The following is a 16266-nucleotide window of genomic DNA, read 5'->3' as shown; positions in this document are numbered from 1 at the left end:
ATCGGCCCCCGTCCAGCCCCAGCTCTCACCTCATTGCCCAGCAAGGCCGACACGCAGGCCTCGGACGCATCGCAGATGGCCGTGAGGTCGTGGCCGCCTTCCAGCGCGAGGACGATGGCTCCCCCAGCTAGGCTCATCAGCTGCTTCGTCATGTAGCCAAAGCCTGCGGAGGAAGCCCAAAAGGGGCGTCCCGTCAGCCCCCCGTGCCCAAAATACCGGGATCGTGGCCCTCCCCGCTGTGCCCCTACAACCCGGGGCTCATCCCCTGCTCCCTGGAGAGCTGCCAGCCCCGGAGCCCAGCGGGAAGAGCCCGCTCGGAGCCCACGGAGCTGCTTCCACCTCCTTACATTTAGCAGAGACTTTGTAGCCGCCCAGGGGTGGCGGGTGGCCGTCGGCCGCGTCGAAGCCGGCCGACACCAGCACCACATCGGGGGAGAATTCATGTGCAATCGGCATCACCACCGTCCTGTCAGGTTGAAAAATAAAACCAAATAACGTTAGATGTTAAGCGCCGGCTCAGCCCGAAGCCAAGGGAAACGCGGAGGACCACAAGGAGCAGTACCTGAAAGCTGCCAGATACTCAGGGTCACCCATGGGGGGGTCGAGCCCTCCAGTCCAGGCTACGTTGACGTTAAATCCCTCCCCAGGGCCAGCACCAACCTGTGAGTGAGCAAGGATGACGGTGAGGGGCAGGATGTGGCCCCGCAGGGGTGCTGGGGCAGTGCCCCGACGAGGCTCCACCACTGCCCAGCTCCAAGCAAGGGACAGGCAGCCCCACGCTTCACCAAACCCCGTGCCCCAGGAGACCCCAGCCCTGCAATAAGCCCTAAATCAAGCGGCTGCCCCCACAAAGAGGTGCGCGGCCCCTGGGGCCTGCCCGTGCTTCTCACCTCGTCGGCGGCCCCGCTGCCGGGGAAGAAGTTTCCATCATCGTGACGGTGCAAAGAGATGTAGAGGACGTCGGGGTCCCTGTAGAAGACTTGCTGGGTCCCATTGCCATGGTGAACATCCTAGGGGGAGAAAGAAGCTGGGAGAGCGCTCTTCTAAATAGCCTCAAGGGTGGCCCAGGAGCTGAACGGAGCTAAAAGCGCGTGGGTCCCTGCTCCCTGTCTCCAGATCTGGTCCTGGGGAGGGGTTTCTGCCACATTCCTGCAGCCAGACCCCGAGCAGGAGGTTTCTCTGCTCCCAGGTCCAGCTCCAAACCAGAGCTGGGACATCCTGGGGAGGAACGGGGACGTGCTGGGGGCCGGGAGCAACTCACCCAGTCCACGATGAGGATCTTGCTGAGTTTCCCTTTCTGCTGCAGCTGCCTGGCGGCGATGGCCACCGAGTTGAAGAAGCAGAACCCCCTGCGAAGAGGGAGCTGGTCAACACCCAGGGCCCCCCGAGCACCCTTCCCTCCCAGCACCAACGGGTGGGCTGTCCCTCCCCTCTCCCTGGATACAGCAGGGTCCCGGGGCAGTTCATCTGGAGCAGCGATTTCACACCGAGCCTGTCCAAGCTCTAAAGGGACCGGGATTTTGGGGCCACCCAAACCCCCCGCTCCTCGGGAAGGGACCCTCACATTGCAGTGGATGGATCCGCGTGATGTCCGGGCGGCCTCACCACAGCGAAACCGTTCTGGGGACAAAAACACAAGGAGATCATCACCGCTGCCCCCAGCACCCCACCCCGGCCAGGCGGTCCTCCAGCAGGGGCACGAGGGGGCTTGGTGAGCCCCCCCGGCCCTCTGTGTGAGGCCACCTACCTTCAGCTCCCTGGTGGCCACCTTGAAGGCCAGCTCGGTGACGCTGCCCGCGGCCCAGCGGGCTGCGTTGGAGGAGTGCAGCTCGTTCCAGATGGTATCGCTGTCCACCTGCAAGCGAGGGAACGCTCAGACGGGGACAGGGACAGGGACAGGGCACTCACGGACGACGCCTCGGCCGGGGAACCCACGCTCTCTGCCAGCCACCCGGCTCGGGCCAGGGGCTGAAGTCCCGGGCATCGCGGAGCCAAGGCCACCTCGCAAGCCACGGGACAAGTTCCCCAGCTCCACGGTGGCTCCCTGGTGCCACCGGCCGGGGGGTGGCAGCTCCTCTGCAGACCCCAGCCCCATCCAAGCTCCGCACAGAGCATCTCCCCCTGCACCCGGGGGCTGGAAGGAGTGACTGAGAAAACGCTCGTTACCTTCTTTATCTTATTTTATTGTTTAACCAAACATCTTGGTTTGATCAGGATCACGTCAAGGGCCGAGCCAGAGCCGGAAAACTTGAGTCTCTTCTGATCAACTCCATGTGTGCGACTCAAGGGCTCCCCTCTGCCCGCAGAGGGGGCAGCTCCAGCCCCCCCCGCCTTCAGGCAGGACAGGAGGAGGGCAGGGAGGGAGGCAGAGCAGGGAAAGTGGATGCAAACGGGGCTGAGAAGAGCTGGTGCCCAGCAGCAGGGGCAAGGGGAGGAGAAGAACCAGAAGAGGCAGCAGGAAGGCATGGAGTGAGACCCTTCCTGAAAGAGAGAGAGAGAGAGAGGGAGAGAAAGAGGAGGACAGAGACAGGGGGAGAGGAAGAAAGAAGACCGCAGTGAATGGAGAGAAACCAGGGCAGCAAGCTGTGAGAGGAGAGGCCACGGAAGTGTCTGGAGAGAACTGGCAAGCTGCTGTCCCCACGCCACCGCTCGCACCCTGGATGGAAGCCACGGCTTGCCCTGGCTGTCCCGCTGGGACCCCGGGCACGGCTCCCACCCGTCCCAGCAGCTCGCTCCCTCCTGACGCCCCCGGCTCTTAGGCAAGGCCGTGAGGGGCTTTTGGTGGCTGGGCGCCCTGGAGGAAGGGGCTTCAAAAGGCCTGTTTCAAGGCTGGGATATTCGAGACCATCCCGGGGACAGGGGGAGCCCTGCTACAGTGCCTTGCTCCCATGCCGGTGACACAAGGAGAGGACGCTTTGCTGTGCCCACCCATGGCTCCACATTTAGGCTGCTGCTGCCTGGGCTGAGCTCAATCGTCCTGCAGGGAGGCTCCAGACAGACACAGCCTCAACCCTTGGTCATCTCCAGGCTCCGAGCTCCCTCGGACCCCCCACAGACACGCAGGGATGGGGACTGAGCACAGCCCAATGGCTCTGGGAGCTCCTTCCCCACTCGAGCCCACGAGAGGCCCTTGGTGGGGACAGAAGAAATAAACGACCCCCATCCGAAAATAGCCCGAACAGGGAACGAGGACTTACCCCCACCCCTCCGCAGGGCAGCATGACGAACATCCGCTGCGACAGGATCCCTGCGGGGAGGGGACAATGAGGACTTCACAGCCACAAAGCTGGGGACCGGCACGGGCCAGGGCGCACGGCACGGGGGCACCGACGGGTGCGGATGGGGGCTCACCTGCCAGCTTCCCGTTGTCCAGTTTCAGGCGGTTGAGGGGATTGGTGCCGTAGAGGAAGACGTGGCGCTCGGTGTGGACGCACTGCAGCTCCTCCAGGGTGGCCTTGCGTCCCCGCAGACACTGCGGCAGACGGGCTGTGACCGAGGTGCTCCGGGACAGGAGACGCAGGTTCCCCCACCCAGGCGCGCCAGCCCCGCGGGTGGCCAGGAGAGGATGGGGTAGGGAATGCCAGCACTATTTTCCTACAGTTGTAGAGCCTTGTATGGACCAGAGTCGGCTCAGCTAGACCAGGACAAGGTTTCTAACAGGCTGGAACTGACACCGATGTCCCCCCGAGCTGGCAAAACCCCTCAGCCCTGCTTCAGCAGGGATTACACCCGCCTTCCAACACAGCAAGCTGCCACCTGGCACCAGGGACGCTCAGACCAAGGCACTCCGGTTTGGCACTGCCAGCACCAACCAAGTCCAAGCCCCCTCCCAAGAGCTTCGCTGCCTGGCTAGCGGTGGAAAACAGGCTGAGAAGCTCTGGGAACAACAGGGATGGAGGCGGGAGCAGGGCACCCTACCGCACCGTTAGCTGATACCAGCGTCCTCTCCCCGGCCGCTCACCTCGCACTGGCTGCGCAGCCCCCGCTCCTGCAGCCGGGACCAGATGCTCTGAATCCTGCCCGCGTGCTCCGGGTGGTTGCTGTTGTCTCCACAGGAGCACTGGTGCTTGAGCATCACTGAGTCGTAAACCAGCCCTGCAATAACGCCCAAGGAGAGCTGCTGGCCTGAGGCTGGACCGGACAGCCGAGCTTCGATGCTGCCAACCCAAATTCTGCTCCTTTTCGGGGGCTAGGGCTGCTGGTTGGGACCCCAAACACCCTCAACTATTTAGTTTGATTGTTACACGTTCCTCGAACCATGGGAGCCTCTGCCCTGAGATGTTTGAAGCACATCCTGCCTTGGATACTTAAGAGAGCTGAGCTGATCCCTCATAACAGACCAGGATGGCAAGTCCTGCTTGGAAAGGTACCTTAGATAAGGAGAAGGGACGGCTTGCTTTGCTTTTTCTGCACCCAGCCAGGGTGCTCCCAGGAATTTTGGGGTCCAGGAATGATTGGGACGGACACACAGGTGCCCCTGAGCATCCCTGCCTCCTGTCCCAAGCCCCTGCTGCTGCTCCAGCTGGGACAGCCTGCACCCCGCGCCCCCCGAGGGGCCGTGCCCTACCTGTCGTGAAGTGTGGCTTGGTCGGCTGCTCCTGCACGGGCAGGGAGAGCGTCTTGGAGGCCGTGTCCTGGGCAGGGAGGGAGATGGTCGCGGTGGCAGGAGATGACTGGGCCCTGGAGAGGGGCCTGTGCCCCGCAAGGACGGTCGGAACCATGGGGGGGTCGGCCAGAGGCTGCCGCTTGAGGAGCTGGTGCTGCATGCGCTGGTAGGGGTCCCAGAGATACGCCTGATGGAGAGAGGTGACAGTGAGCACGGCATCACCCGGGGCCGGGATGCTCTCCCAGGAAGGAGCCTCGGCCTCTGGAGGGTCTGGATGCGACAGCCCCCTCCGCCCTGGGGGGCTCGGAGCTGGTTTGTAGGAGCTGGGATGCATAAAGCAGCGTCTGCTGCTCTCTGCTGGCCCAGCCCCGCAGTGCTGGGCAGCCCTGGTGCAAGGTGCAGCAGTTTGCAGATGGTGCCCGGCAGCCTGGGGACAACGCCCAGCGATCTGGGGACGATGCCCAGCCCTGCTTGCACCACGGGTGGCTGCAGCTCGCGGCCTGTCCTAGCAAACTGCCCCCCAATCACAGTGCCTGCATCCCTACCCGCACGGGCATGGCTTTCCGAAGCCAGCTCTCGGGGTTTGATCTCTGCACGCTGCCTGCACACCCCTGTGCTGCAGCACCAGCAGCAATCTCAGAGCAAGCCGCAAATCTGGCCCGGAAAAAGGCAGCGTAGCAGGCAGAGGGACTGCAGGACTACACAGGCACAGCTCCACAGCGACCTGAGACTGCTGCGTGTCAGCCACGGGGAAAGTGCAACTTTTGGAGGCTAAAAATCCCCAGGGCGAGGGCCAGGGAAGCCCTGGGTCTCGGAAAAGCACAGTGAGAGCTAACGAAAAATAACCAAACAACTTTAAAACCAACACCTGCTCACACCCCAGTCGCCCTGAACGCAGGATTAAGGCTCAAAGAGCACAAACCATGACTGGGGGGAGAGAGACAAGGCTGGGAATCCCACTTCTTCTCGCCTGGCAGCCCGCACACCCCTGCCCAGGGCTCCGCCATCCCAGCCAGCCCTCGCCTACCTGCTGGAGGACGAGCTCCTCCTGAGGCTGCAGCAGCTTCTGCGTCCTCTCGGGCTCCTTCCCGCTGCTCCCCGGCCGCGCAGGCTCCACGCGTGCCCTCGCCTGGTCGCCGCCCTCAGCCCCCGTCTCCGTCCCTTCTGCTTCCATGTCCTCCGAGGAGGGGATCTGCCGCAGCCGGGGCTTCTCGCTGGTTTTGGCCATGCGCTGCAGCCAGGGTGGGGGGGGGCACAAGTCAGCAAGGGGAGGTGGCAAGGGGCAGGCTGAGGAGGTCACGGGGCACCCCCGGGCAGGAGCGCGATGGCCGTGGGAGCCCACGAAGCTGAGCAGATGCCCTCAGCTCCTGAGCCTGGGCAGGGCAATCCTCGCTGCAATCCTGCACCCTGCCAGCACCCTGCTGCCCAGCACCTCCCGCACGCCCCCGGGCCGGAGCTCCGGGCCTTACCTTGCCCAGATGCGTCTGCTGCTTGAGCCTCTCCAGGAACTGGGTGTGATGCTGCTGGTACACCAGCTGCTGCTGGATGGCCTTGGGGTTCTGGGGCAGGGGCTCCGAGCGGGTCCTGCCCAGCGGCTTGTGGTGGCCCGGGAGCGACAGGCGCTCTGCGGAGATGAGCGAGGGGGCGAAGGAGAAGGGGACCGTTCCCAGCCCTGGCACTGCAGGGAGAGGAGGGAGAGGTTAGGGGCGGCTTTGCCCTCGCGAGATCAACACCTTCTATCTCCTCAGCTCCAGCTCATGGAGGAATAACGGGAAGCCAGAAACTTGTACCCCGAGCAAGGCTCCGCACCGTGCTGCCAGCCCCAGTGCCTGCCCCAAGCTTGACACTTACCAGCCACAAGCGGAGCGTGGGTGACCGAGGGCTCGAGGATGATGACGGGCTGCAGCCGAGGGGACAAGGGGCTCCCGGCCTCGTGCTGCTCCAAGCCAGCTGGTATGAACATGGGCGAGTGCGTGCCTGCGAGGACGGGCCCGTTCAGCACGGGCACCCGGTGGGCCAGGCCGGAGAGGGGGCGGCGATCCGCATCTCCCTGCGGAGAGGAGGAAGGCTGGATTAGCAACCCGCCAGGACACGGCACATCTTCCACGTACCCACAGGCAGCCTCTGCGACTACTCAGAGCCGGTGTATGGCTGGCATTTGCCCAGGAACCCCATACCCCCAAAAAAAAGGGCTTCCCCTGCCCTGCGGGGACCCTCTGCCCAAGGCCTCGGGGGTTCCTACAAACTGGCTACCTACCCTGGCGCTAGTGGTGGCCGGCAATCCCAGCGTGATGGCCGGAAGGGAGGCTGCGCTCTGCAAGGCAAACTGGGCCAGGGAGCTCTCCTGCAGCATCAGGCGCTGGGCCAGGGGCGCCTGCACCAAACACAATCCGTCAGTCTCCTGCTCTGGCGAGGGCAGGGCTCAGCACGGGGCAGCAGAAGGGGGTGGCCAAGTCCCAGATACTGGGGGCAAACCCAGGGCCAAGGGCACCGGGGGCAGCGCTTGCACTAGGAGAGCACCGGTGCACACCGCAGAGGGGGGCAGCGTGTCACTGGGTCGGGCAGAGGGTCCCCACCGTGCCGGGGCAGCCGGGCTAAGGGCAGCTTGGTGCAGGATTGGAGCGCCTGGGGGGGATGCTAGCTGATCCTAAGCCTAGGATGGCAGCAGGAGAGCGGGGAGGCGAAGGCCGGGCTCAGGAAGCTGAGGAGCTCACCTCGTGCGCCATGCCGGAGGCGGCGGGGAGGGCTCCGTGCTCGGCGGGGAGGCTGTCATTGGGAGAGCTGCAGCCGGACACGGGGGTGCTGCTGCTGCTCGGGGAGGAATCTGTGCCGGGAAGAGAAGCGGGGAAAATGGGCACCTGCACACAGAGGAGAACTGCACAGCCCCAGCCCCGTAAAGCTCGCCCTCCCTCCAACAACTCCCCACTGCCCTCCTACAGCCAAAACTCCCGGTCGCCAGGAGGGCACCGATAACGTGCTGAGCCCCTGCGATGTGAAATTCCCCCTCTGAAACCCAAAGCAGGCATCGCACAGGGTCCCGGGCAGCTCCAGCCTGGCCCCGACCTCCCCAAACAGCCGAGCTATCCCCACCCAGACAAAATCCTCACCGATCGCCTCGGGCGGCCTCCTCTTCAACGAGGGGGGCGCGCTCTCCTTCCGCGTCAGGGGGTTCTTGCGTCGGTCCAGGCACTTCCTGGGCTTGCAACGCACCTTCAGGTTGGGCTCGGACGCTGCCGAGGACAAGGTGGTGAGCCCCGGCCCCACCACGGGTGGGGGAAAGCTGGAGCAGCTTGGTGGGGCCAGGCCACCCCACTTCTTGGCTCCTGCCGTCCCCTGCAAGCGGGCTCAGCGGCATCGCAGCAGGGGGAGATGGTGCTGGCCCCCAGCCTCACCTGTCTTCCGCAGCGGAAAATGCTCCGGGGGGTCAAGAGAAGTGCTAGGGACCGGGGGCAGGAAGGTGCTGAGTACAGGAGGGGAAGGGCCCTCGGGATCCAGAGGCTCCAAAGACCTGCAGGGAGAAGCAGCCTTGTTAGAGGATTTTCCCTCCTCGCAGCCACGGTTAGCAATGCCGTGACTTATCCAAACCCACCACCAAAAATGTATTCAGGGTCCTGAGCAGCTGTCCTGCTCCGGGTGGGTCAAACAGATGGGAAGGATGCCCTTCTTTTACCTGTACGGCATGGCTGAAGGGTTGGGGTTGCTGGTCCTTTCCAAAGCTGCCGCCTGCTGCTTCTTCAGGATGACCTCTGCCAGTTTCTGCTTCACCACTGTGCTGGCCACAGCACCTGCAGAGAGACGGGCAGTGACCACCGTGGGCTGAGCGCCGACACAGAGCATCCCACAGGACCCTCAGAGCATGGCCCTGTGGCTCCCCATGGCTGCACGAGACAATGGAAGGTGGCTGGAGAGCCCCTGCGAGCACACAGACACCGAGAAAGCCCTGCAGAGATGCTTGGCACGGGTCTCAGATCAAGGTGGGCGCAGGGAGAGGCAGAGAAGGACAACCAGAGTCTCCCAGATGGTGAACTTGAAGGTGCTGAAGCTGCTAACCTCACTGAGCGCCAGCAGCTGAGAGGCAGAGCATCAGCAGGGGCGAGCCTCAGCTCAGGATCTGCCTGCTGCAGCCAAGCCAGAGCAGGTAGGAGCTGACACCCACGGAATGAGGAAGGCACGAAGGCACAGCACGGCTCGTACAGCAGCGACAAGCCTCCCACGGGTGCCCGGGATCCCTCTGAAGCCTCTCCAGAGCACTGTGCCCTGGGGCTGTCCGAGCCTGTCACACGTCGAAGATTTCCAGCTGATTTCCAGCACGCGGCTCTGCCCATCCCGCACCCCAGCTCCCTGCTCTTACCTCCAAAACAGGAGAGAACGAGAGGCAGCAAGAAAAAGAAAGCGCAGACAGCTCGGGGAAGGCTTCGAGGCTCCCGAACCTCCCAACGGAGCTGCGCTCTTCCAGAAGAGCACCTAACACCGGACTCACCACGGCCTGCTGGCGGGCGGCAGCAGCGCCCCACGTTCAGCACGTGGCACCGTGGCGGTGGCAGAGCACCCCCAGGCAGCGGTCTGACTGCTGCAGGGAGCTGCCCCCAGCTGCCAGGAGCCTCCCGTGCTTTCCCTGCCTCAGCCCAGGGCCCATGCCCCTGTCTGACCCATGCCCCATCCTCAGCTGTTCGCTCCAGCGAGCGCGCTGGGTGGCTGCGCGAGGGATGCTCCACGCCTCCGTGGTGCTGCTCGGCACCTCCAAGCACAGCTTACGCATTAATTTCTACAATTAACTCCCGGCTTGCGCAAGGAAGCCCCGTGCAGGCAGCGCTGCGCAGCTGCCCACGTCTGCGGGAGCTGCATTTGCTCGGGCACGGCCCCGAAAGGGCAGGCACCGCGTCCGCAGCACCCCAACCGGCCCCGCCAGCCCCTGGGGAAGAGCAGCCCACGTCCTGCAGATGCTCAGGGGCTAAGGGATGACAAGGGGAAAGCATCGGCGCCCTGAGAGAGCTCAGACTCGAGGCAGCAGGCTCACGGACACCGGGAACGGCTGCAGCTGAATGTGAAGAAGGATGTGAAGAAGGGCTCTGCACCTCCAAAAGCTCAGTTCCCCTGAGCTCCTGCAGCAGCAGGCACTAGATGGCGCAGGGAGATCGCAGCAGGACGGGGGTTTGCTTTCCTGCGTGGTGCAAACCTTCCTGCCCGGCACCCCAAAACCTCTCCCCATCACCACCCTGCTCCAGCCTGGGGCTTGCCAGCTCCAGAGCCAAATTCCTGCCCTGCCCAGCGCACGGGGCAGCGCAAGCACAGGCTGCAGCGGCTGCCGGGCGCGATGCGACATTTAAAGCAGGGATCTGTTGCCACCGCCGGGTTGGCATCACTGGGAGGGACGCACACCGGCCAGGGCGTCCCCAGGAAGTCACTTGCCAGCTGCTGGGCGCAGCCTGCTGCTCAGGAGGAACGGGGCTTGAGAGAGCCCAGCGCAGAGCCCCGAGGATGATGAAGGGAGCGGAGCATTAAGGGAGGGGAGGCTGAGGGAGCTGGGGCTCTGAGGCTTGGAGGAGAGGAGGCTGAGGGGCGACCTCGTTAACGTTTATAATTATGGGAAGGGCGAGTGGCAGGAGGACGGGGCCAGGCTCTGCTCGGTGACACCCAGCGACAGGACAGGGGGCAGCGGGTGCAAGCTGGGACGCGGGAGGTTCCACTTCAAAACGAGCCCAAACTTGGGCACGGGGAGGGCGGCAGAGCACGGAACAGGCTGCCCGGGGGGCTGTGGGGTCTCCTTCTCTGCAGTCACCCCAAACCCGCCCGGAGGCGTTCCTGTGTGACCCGATCCGGGTGTCCCTGCTCCGGCAGGGGGACCGGGCCGGGTGATCTTTCAGGGTCCCTTCCAGTCCCTGACATCGGGGGATTCTGTGACTTCCCCAGCCTCTCCTCCTGGCCCCAGGCAGGCACAGCACACGGCTGTTTGATGCAGAGGATGGGAACGCTCACACCAAGAGCAGGCAGAGCGCGACCTGGAGAAGGGCAGAACTGCCTGCTGAGACCCTGCTAGAAGCCGCCCTGACCTCGCTCCCTGTGATCCCCCTGGTTTTGGGGACATGGCTCCTCGGGCAGAGACGCAGCCCCTGGTGCCACACGCCAGAAAACACCGAGGCTCTTACTTCGTTTGCTCTTGTCCTTATTGAGGATCTGCCGCAGCTCCTGCTCCTGCTGCCCGGGCTCTGCCTCGCGGTGCGGGGACTCCATGGTCACCTGGGGGAGAAGAGCGCACCGTCAGCACCACAGGACCCTGACCTCACCCCATACGGCACCCGAGGCACGATGCCACGATGCCAGAGCATCTCTGAAACGATCCGCTGTCATTTTTGGAAACCTGGTGGGCAGCCTGGGCTGACAAGGACGCGTTAAAGCTGTTTCATCACAGCGAACCGGATGCATCTTTGTCTCCAGAGATGCTCTCCCCAGGGACACTGCAAAACTCAGACCAGTTTGTTTCAGCTTGCTGCCTGTTTTGACATATCTGTAGCTGGGGCAGGTTGTAATACAGCTAAAAAAAAATCATAGTTGACTAACAAGGGGAAAAAAAAAACAAAATAGAAAAAATATACACTAATCTTAGAAGTTTGTGTCTGTGTTTTCTGCAGCTTATCACTTCTCACATGGATGAAAGCATCACATCTGCACAAAAGCCTCTAAGCACCTGGCAGCCGTAGCAGCATCACCACCTCCAACCTCCCTCGTGTGGACCAAGCCGACGCTCAGCGTCCCCCCGAAAGCCCCAGGGAATCCCCCAAAGCTCCCAGCCAGGGTTAGTGGGACCGGTGGGGCTGGCGCTCAGGGGCAGACGCTTCCACCTCTTGGACGTGGCAGGATGTAGGAGAGGGCCCTGGTGGTCCAGGGGCTCACAGCAAGGTGGTTTTACAGCTGCTGCAGGATTCAGCAGAGTCCGGAGCACGCAGGGTGCAAGAGAAGGGGATTAGAGATGGAGCCAGGTTCTACGGAGCCCAGAAAAAGGACAGGCAGCAATGGGACAAACGTGCAATGATGTAAATCCCAGCTGGACTCGAGGAGCCACAAGGACAGGGCTCGGTCTCCACGCTAGGAGATGGTCACAGCTTGCCTGGCCGTGGCCCCAAAAACCTGCTCTGCCCCTGAAGGTGGAAGCATCGGGCCCCAGAGGAGGCACCCAGCCTAAACCTTAGGAAACCTTGTGACAATGCAGAGCCCAGCAGCAGACGCCGTGCCAGGGAAGGGTCCTATTCCGGGTGACACGAGAGGATTTCGGCGAAGGCTTCCCAGAAAAGCCAATTAGCTGGCGGAGTGAGTAAGCCGTGCCTTTAGGGCAGAGAGGCAGCGGTGGCCAAGACGAGTGGCAGATCACAGACACCAGGCATCCTGTCCAGCCGCGCTGGCTCCTCTCTCGGCACACACGGCGTGCGGCTGCAAACACTTCCCCGCTCCACGCGTCCCGGGAGGCCCCAGCCTCCTGCTGCCCTTGGCAGGGCTGAAGTTTGGACTGGAACGCACAAAATCCCCCCCCCCCCAACCTGCCTCCCTAACCGGCCTCCTTGCATCAGCGCAGCCTCCGGGATGGCTGAGGAGCGCCGCAGGCTCTCTAGCTCATGGGAAGGCAAGAACTGACCTGCGAAGATTATTTTGGGGTTGGGATTTCCAGCTTCTTACTGAGCTGGTGGTTAAGGCGTCAGAGATGGGAGCCCAGGCGAGGCCAGCCTGGAGGCAGGGCACTGCTGGCACGCACGCAGCGCCACCCCAAGCTCCATGGTTTTTTCTGGGGGAAAAAAAGGGATTTTTGGAAGCATCCGTTCCGCCCGTACCCTCACGTGCTGGTGGGCGAGCTGCTCCACTTGCTGCTGGTGCAGGCTGGCGAGGAAGAGCTGGTGCTGCAGCTGCTGCGTGTGCTTCAGGGCCAGCAGGGCGGTGTCGGAGCCGGGCTTGACGACGCGCTGCCCGATGCGCAGGTCCATGGGGGCGGCCTGGGGCACCCGCGGGGAGGTGCACGGGTTCACAGCAGCTGCGGAGACACAAAGCGGGGTGCGGCGGGGTGAGAACCAGCACGCAGGGGGGCCCCCTGTGCCTCGTACCCCCAGGGAAGCGGCGGCAGCGTGGGGACGGGGCGAGGATACCCCGACGCACGGGAGGGCGCTGGGAGGAACGCGCCCTGCTGCCGAGAAGGGCTTGCCACATCCCATCTGCTGCCTGCAAAAGCCTCCGCCGTCATCCAGGCAGAAATCCTGTGAGCTAGGCGCGCTTGGAGAGCCTCCAAGGTGCTGCAGGCACCTCTCCCTGACACCACAGCTTCGCAAACCGGAGGCACTCCCGTCCTGCCGGGGTGCGCAGCCTCCCCCGTCCTCACGGGACCCCCTAGAACAGCCTCGACTACAGAGGGCGTCCAGCACCCCCCGCAGCAGGGGATTTTCACCTAAAGCCTCGCTGAGCTTACCCCACAGGTGCCACGGGTCAGCGTAAAGGCTGGCTGCCTCCAGCACGACACCGCTGCAAGCCGGCGAAGAAACAGGGCGACCTGCAGCCCCCCGTGGGAAGGGCAGGCAATGCCCCCACCCTGCCACGCGGATGCTGCCCCTCCTGCATCTCTGCAGCCCCGTTTAGCCCAACGAAGCCACCTGCAGGAAGCTATGGGGTGGCGGTGGCAATGGGACACGGCTTGCCCCCAGTGCCTGCCCCAAAGAGGTTGCATCCAGCGCGGGCTGCAGGAGGATGCTCCAAAAAGCGCAGCAGAACGGGGAGATGCTCCAAAAAGCACAGCAGAGTGGGGACGAGCGAGCACGACAGCAACTGAAGGACACGCGGACAGCCCCAAGGGGCCTGTGGCATCCCAAAAACACAGCCAAGGCAGCTGCAGCAGCTTCGCCACGAGCATTGCAGCACAGGGAGGGGAAAAGAAGCTGGGGACGGGCAGGTGGGCAGGAAATCCAGCCAAGGGGGATGCTCCTGCAGGGCCAAAGCTGCTGCAGCCTGAGAACTAATTGTTTTCCGCAAGTAGTGAAGCAGCTCAAGTTAAAAAAAAAAAAAAAAGAAAATAAAAATGCAAATGTTATTTTTATAGGCAGAGCACCACGCCCTGCGCTGTGCAAACCTCAGCTTCAACGACATCAGGGAGCTTGTGCTGATGCTTGCGATATTGCAGGAGAAATCTCGGCAGGCTGCAGCCCTGCAACGCAGCAACAGAACGGGGGAAACCTGGCAAAGCCCCAGCGCGGCACAGGACAGGTCCCGAATGCCAGCTCCCATCCATGCAGGTGATGAAATGCACGGCCCTGCAAAAGCGGGGTCAGCTCTGGACATCCTGCACGGCCCGGGCAGGGAAAGCTGCCCCAGCTCCATGGGATAAATGTTTTTTCACACCAGCTAAATCCCTCGGGACACGACCCCAGCTTCAGCCCCGAGGGCCTGACGCTCCCAGGGGTGCCCCATCCCAGGACTGACCCCATTCCCTCCGTCTCACTGATACCTGGGGTTTCATTTGCCTCCAGCTAATTGGCTCTAATTGCCGCACCCTGGTGTGACACCAGGCTGAGAACAGCTGGAAGCTGCTGAGCTCCCGCTCCCTGAGGCTCCAGCCTCAGGTGCGATGCCCCGAGATGGGCGGGATGAGACCTTGGGCAGCGCACAAGCAGCTAAGCGTGTTTCAGACGCGTTTTTATGACCCAGCCTGAGCCCAAGTAGCGTTACCCTAAGCAAGGAGACCCTTCCTCTGCCCTCAGCCCTTCGCTTCACCCTTCCACGCCTGCAAGCAGCCGTGCACGGGTCCAGAAAACGCCGCTAGCCTTCACGGTGCTGCCAGCTCATCCCCGCGGTGCCGGGCGCTGCTCCCGAAACCTCCCAGCTCCAGCCAGCCCCGCAGGGCCCCGGATCCTCGCTAAACGTCAGCGATTTTGAAGGATGCAAGCGATAAAGACGCCGGGCTGCCACCTCCCGGCTTCCCAGCTCGCGTGGTTCCCGGGCCATGGCGAGGAGGAGGAGGAGGATGCTCGGAGGGAGGAAGGCTGGAGCTCAGCACTCCCCAGGGGCGCCGGGCAGGGACAGGCTGTAACGAGCAAACTTTGGGGTGGGAAACGGGGATTTCTGATGGCACCCGGCCCATAAAAAATAAAAAAAATAAATTAAAAAAAAAAACATCATGGGTTGCTCGCTAGCTGCAGGAACTTGCCGAGGCTCGGCCACCCCTGCGTCCCCTCCAGCCAAGCTGTCCTGCTGCGGAACAGGAGCCGAGGCCACGACTGCCAGGCTCAGCTTTGAGACGCGGAGAAGAGCCGCCGGCGTGCGGAAGCACCGTTTGGAGGGGAAAACAGGGCTGCGAGGGGGACGGGACCAATCCTCCGTGCCACGGCCTCCATCCTCACAGCCTCCCCTCTGCTCGTGGTGCTCAGAGCACCCGGAGGGAGCTCCCTGACCGGCCCCCAGCCTAAGCTCAGCAGCAGCAGCCCTGTTCTCACCTCTCCATCCAGCCATCCGCCGCCCTGCCGGCACCAACCTGGGGCAGAAAAGGGGTGAGGGGGGCTCAGGGACAAGCCCGGGGGAAGGACGGGGCGTTGAGGGGAGGCGAGGACGGAAGGCGCTCGCCGGGTAGCTGGGAATCTCTCTGCCTCATTTCTTTCAGACTTTTTAAAAACAAACTCCGAAGCAGCAGCGGAAGGGAAGAAGTGGGAGGGAACGCGTGCGCCGGGGGAGAGGGAGGCCGGGCAGGCCAGCGGCCAGCAGCCAGAAAAACAACTCCTCATCGTGCTCCCGGAGCCAGGAAAAAGGCTGTCGAGCATCCCCGCGGCCAAGAGGCAGCGGCCGCGCAGAGAGCCGCCCCGCGGGGAGGCTGCGGCCAAACGGGGCCGGTGGGGAGAGGGGAGGGCGAGGGCAGGGATGAGGAAAGGCACCGTGGGAGCAGAGCGCCCAGACCTCTGCAAAAAAACAACAACAAAAAAAAAAGACAAAAAAAAAAACGGGGTTGCAGCTTCTCTGCTGGGTTAAAGCCGCGAAGCTCAGGGTGATTTTGCAGAGCTGGAAACGCGGCGCTCGGCGGAGCAAATTCCAGGGCAGAGCCGCTGTCCAGCCTCGGGCAGCACCCGGCGGCTCCCCGGGGGTGCCACCCGTCCCTCCTGCAGCTCCGAGCCCCCGCACGAAGCCCTTCCTGCCCTGGGAGCTGTTTGTTTCAGCCGTGACCTCCCTCCGCAGCTTGAATTCATTTGGGGTTCGATGCCGGGACCTCCGCCAAGAGTTACAGTAAACAACTCCCCTCCGCCGCAGCCTCCGATGCGACGCTCGCGCATGATTCAGGGGGCAGGCGGCCAGGCGAGCGGCTCCTCCTCTTCCCCTCGCCCCAGGAAAGGGCCCCGCAGCCGAAACCCGGCACCTCGAGGGCTGCCCAAGGGGGGCTGCCCCCTTCCCCGAGCTGAACCCGCGTCCTGCTGGGGACCCTCGGAGGCCACCAGCGCCGTGTAGGGACCCGCAAACCCCACGGAGGGGCTGCCTCCAGCTCCCGAGCCGTGCGCGCGGGGCGAAGCGAGCATCCTCCTCCTCCTCCTCCTCCTCCTCCCGGGGAAAAAGAGGCGGTTTTTGGGACAGGCTCCTCTCCCGCCTGCCAACATTTTTTTATTATTTTTTTTTTTTTTTTTTGCGACTTATTTTTAGTTCGCCAGAACGTT

General features: G+C 63.3%; 1 protein-coding gene across 8 annotated transcripts in view; it reads right to left on the bottom strand.

Annotated features, from left to right (window-relative positions):
• HDAC7 (histone deacetylase 7) overlaps positions 1-16266 on the bottom strand; it is a 75987-nt gene that overhangs the window by 1799 nt on the left and 57922 nt on the right. For 6 of the 8 annotated variants that reach the window (XM_013199350.3, XM_013199349.3, XM_066985756.1 and 3 more), the window contains 21 exons: positions 12427-12623; positions 10753-10843; positions 8277-8391; positions 7999-8114; positions 7714-7836; positions 7321-7430; positions 6864-6980; positions 6458-6656; positions 6076-6284; positions 5634-5837; positions 4568-4793; positions 3962-4095; positions 3352-3472; positions 3198-3247; positions 1748-1855; positions 1565-1620; positions 1262-1349; positions 891-1010; positions 563-660; positions 348-466; positions 30-163 (listed from right to left, as the gene is read on the bottom strand). In XM_013199350.3, coding sequence (XP_013054804.2) covers positions 30-163; positions 348-466; positions 563-660; positions 891-1010; positions 1262-1349; positions 1565-1620; positions 1748-1855; positions 3198-3247; positions 3352-3472; positions 3962-4095; positions 4568-4793; positions 5634-5837; positions 6076-6284; positions 6458-6656; positions 6864-6980; positions 7321-7430; positions 7714-7836; positions 7999-8114; positions 8277-8391; positions 10753-10843; positions 12427-12623 — 2735 coding nt within the window. Of the gene's footprint in view, positions 1-29; positions 164-347; positions 467-562; positions 661-890; positions 1011-1261; positions 1350-1564; positions 1621-1747; positions 1856-3197; positions 3248-3351; positions 3473-3961; positions 4096-4567; positions 4794-5633; positions 5838-6075; positions 6285-6457; positions 6657-6863; positions 6981-7320; positions 7431-7713; positions 7837-7998; positions 8115-8276; positions 8392-10752; positions 10844-12426; positions 12624-15066; positions 15232-16266 lie in introns of those variants that run through there. The other 2 variants (XM_013199352.3, XM_066985755.1) reach the window with 2 other exon arrangements.

The sequence above is a fragment of the Anser cygnoides genome, chromosome 32 (genome assembly GCF_040182565.1).
Source record: "Anser cygnoides isolate HZ-2024a breed goose chromosome 32, Taihu_goose_T2T_genome, whole genome shotgun sequence".
In the NCBI taxonomy this organism is placed as follows: Eukaryota; Metazoa; Chordata; class Aves; order Anseriformes; family Anatidae; genus Anser; species Anser cygnoides.
Note: the sequence above shows the minus strand (reverse complement) of the source record. Positions and strands in the feature narration are given on the sequence as shown.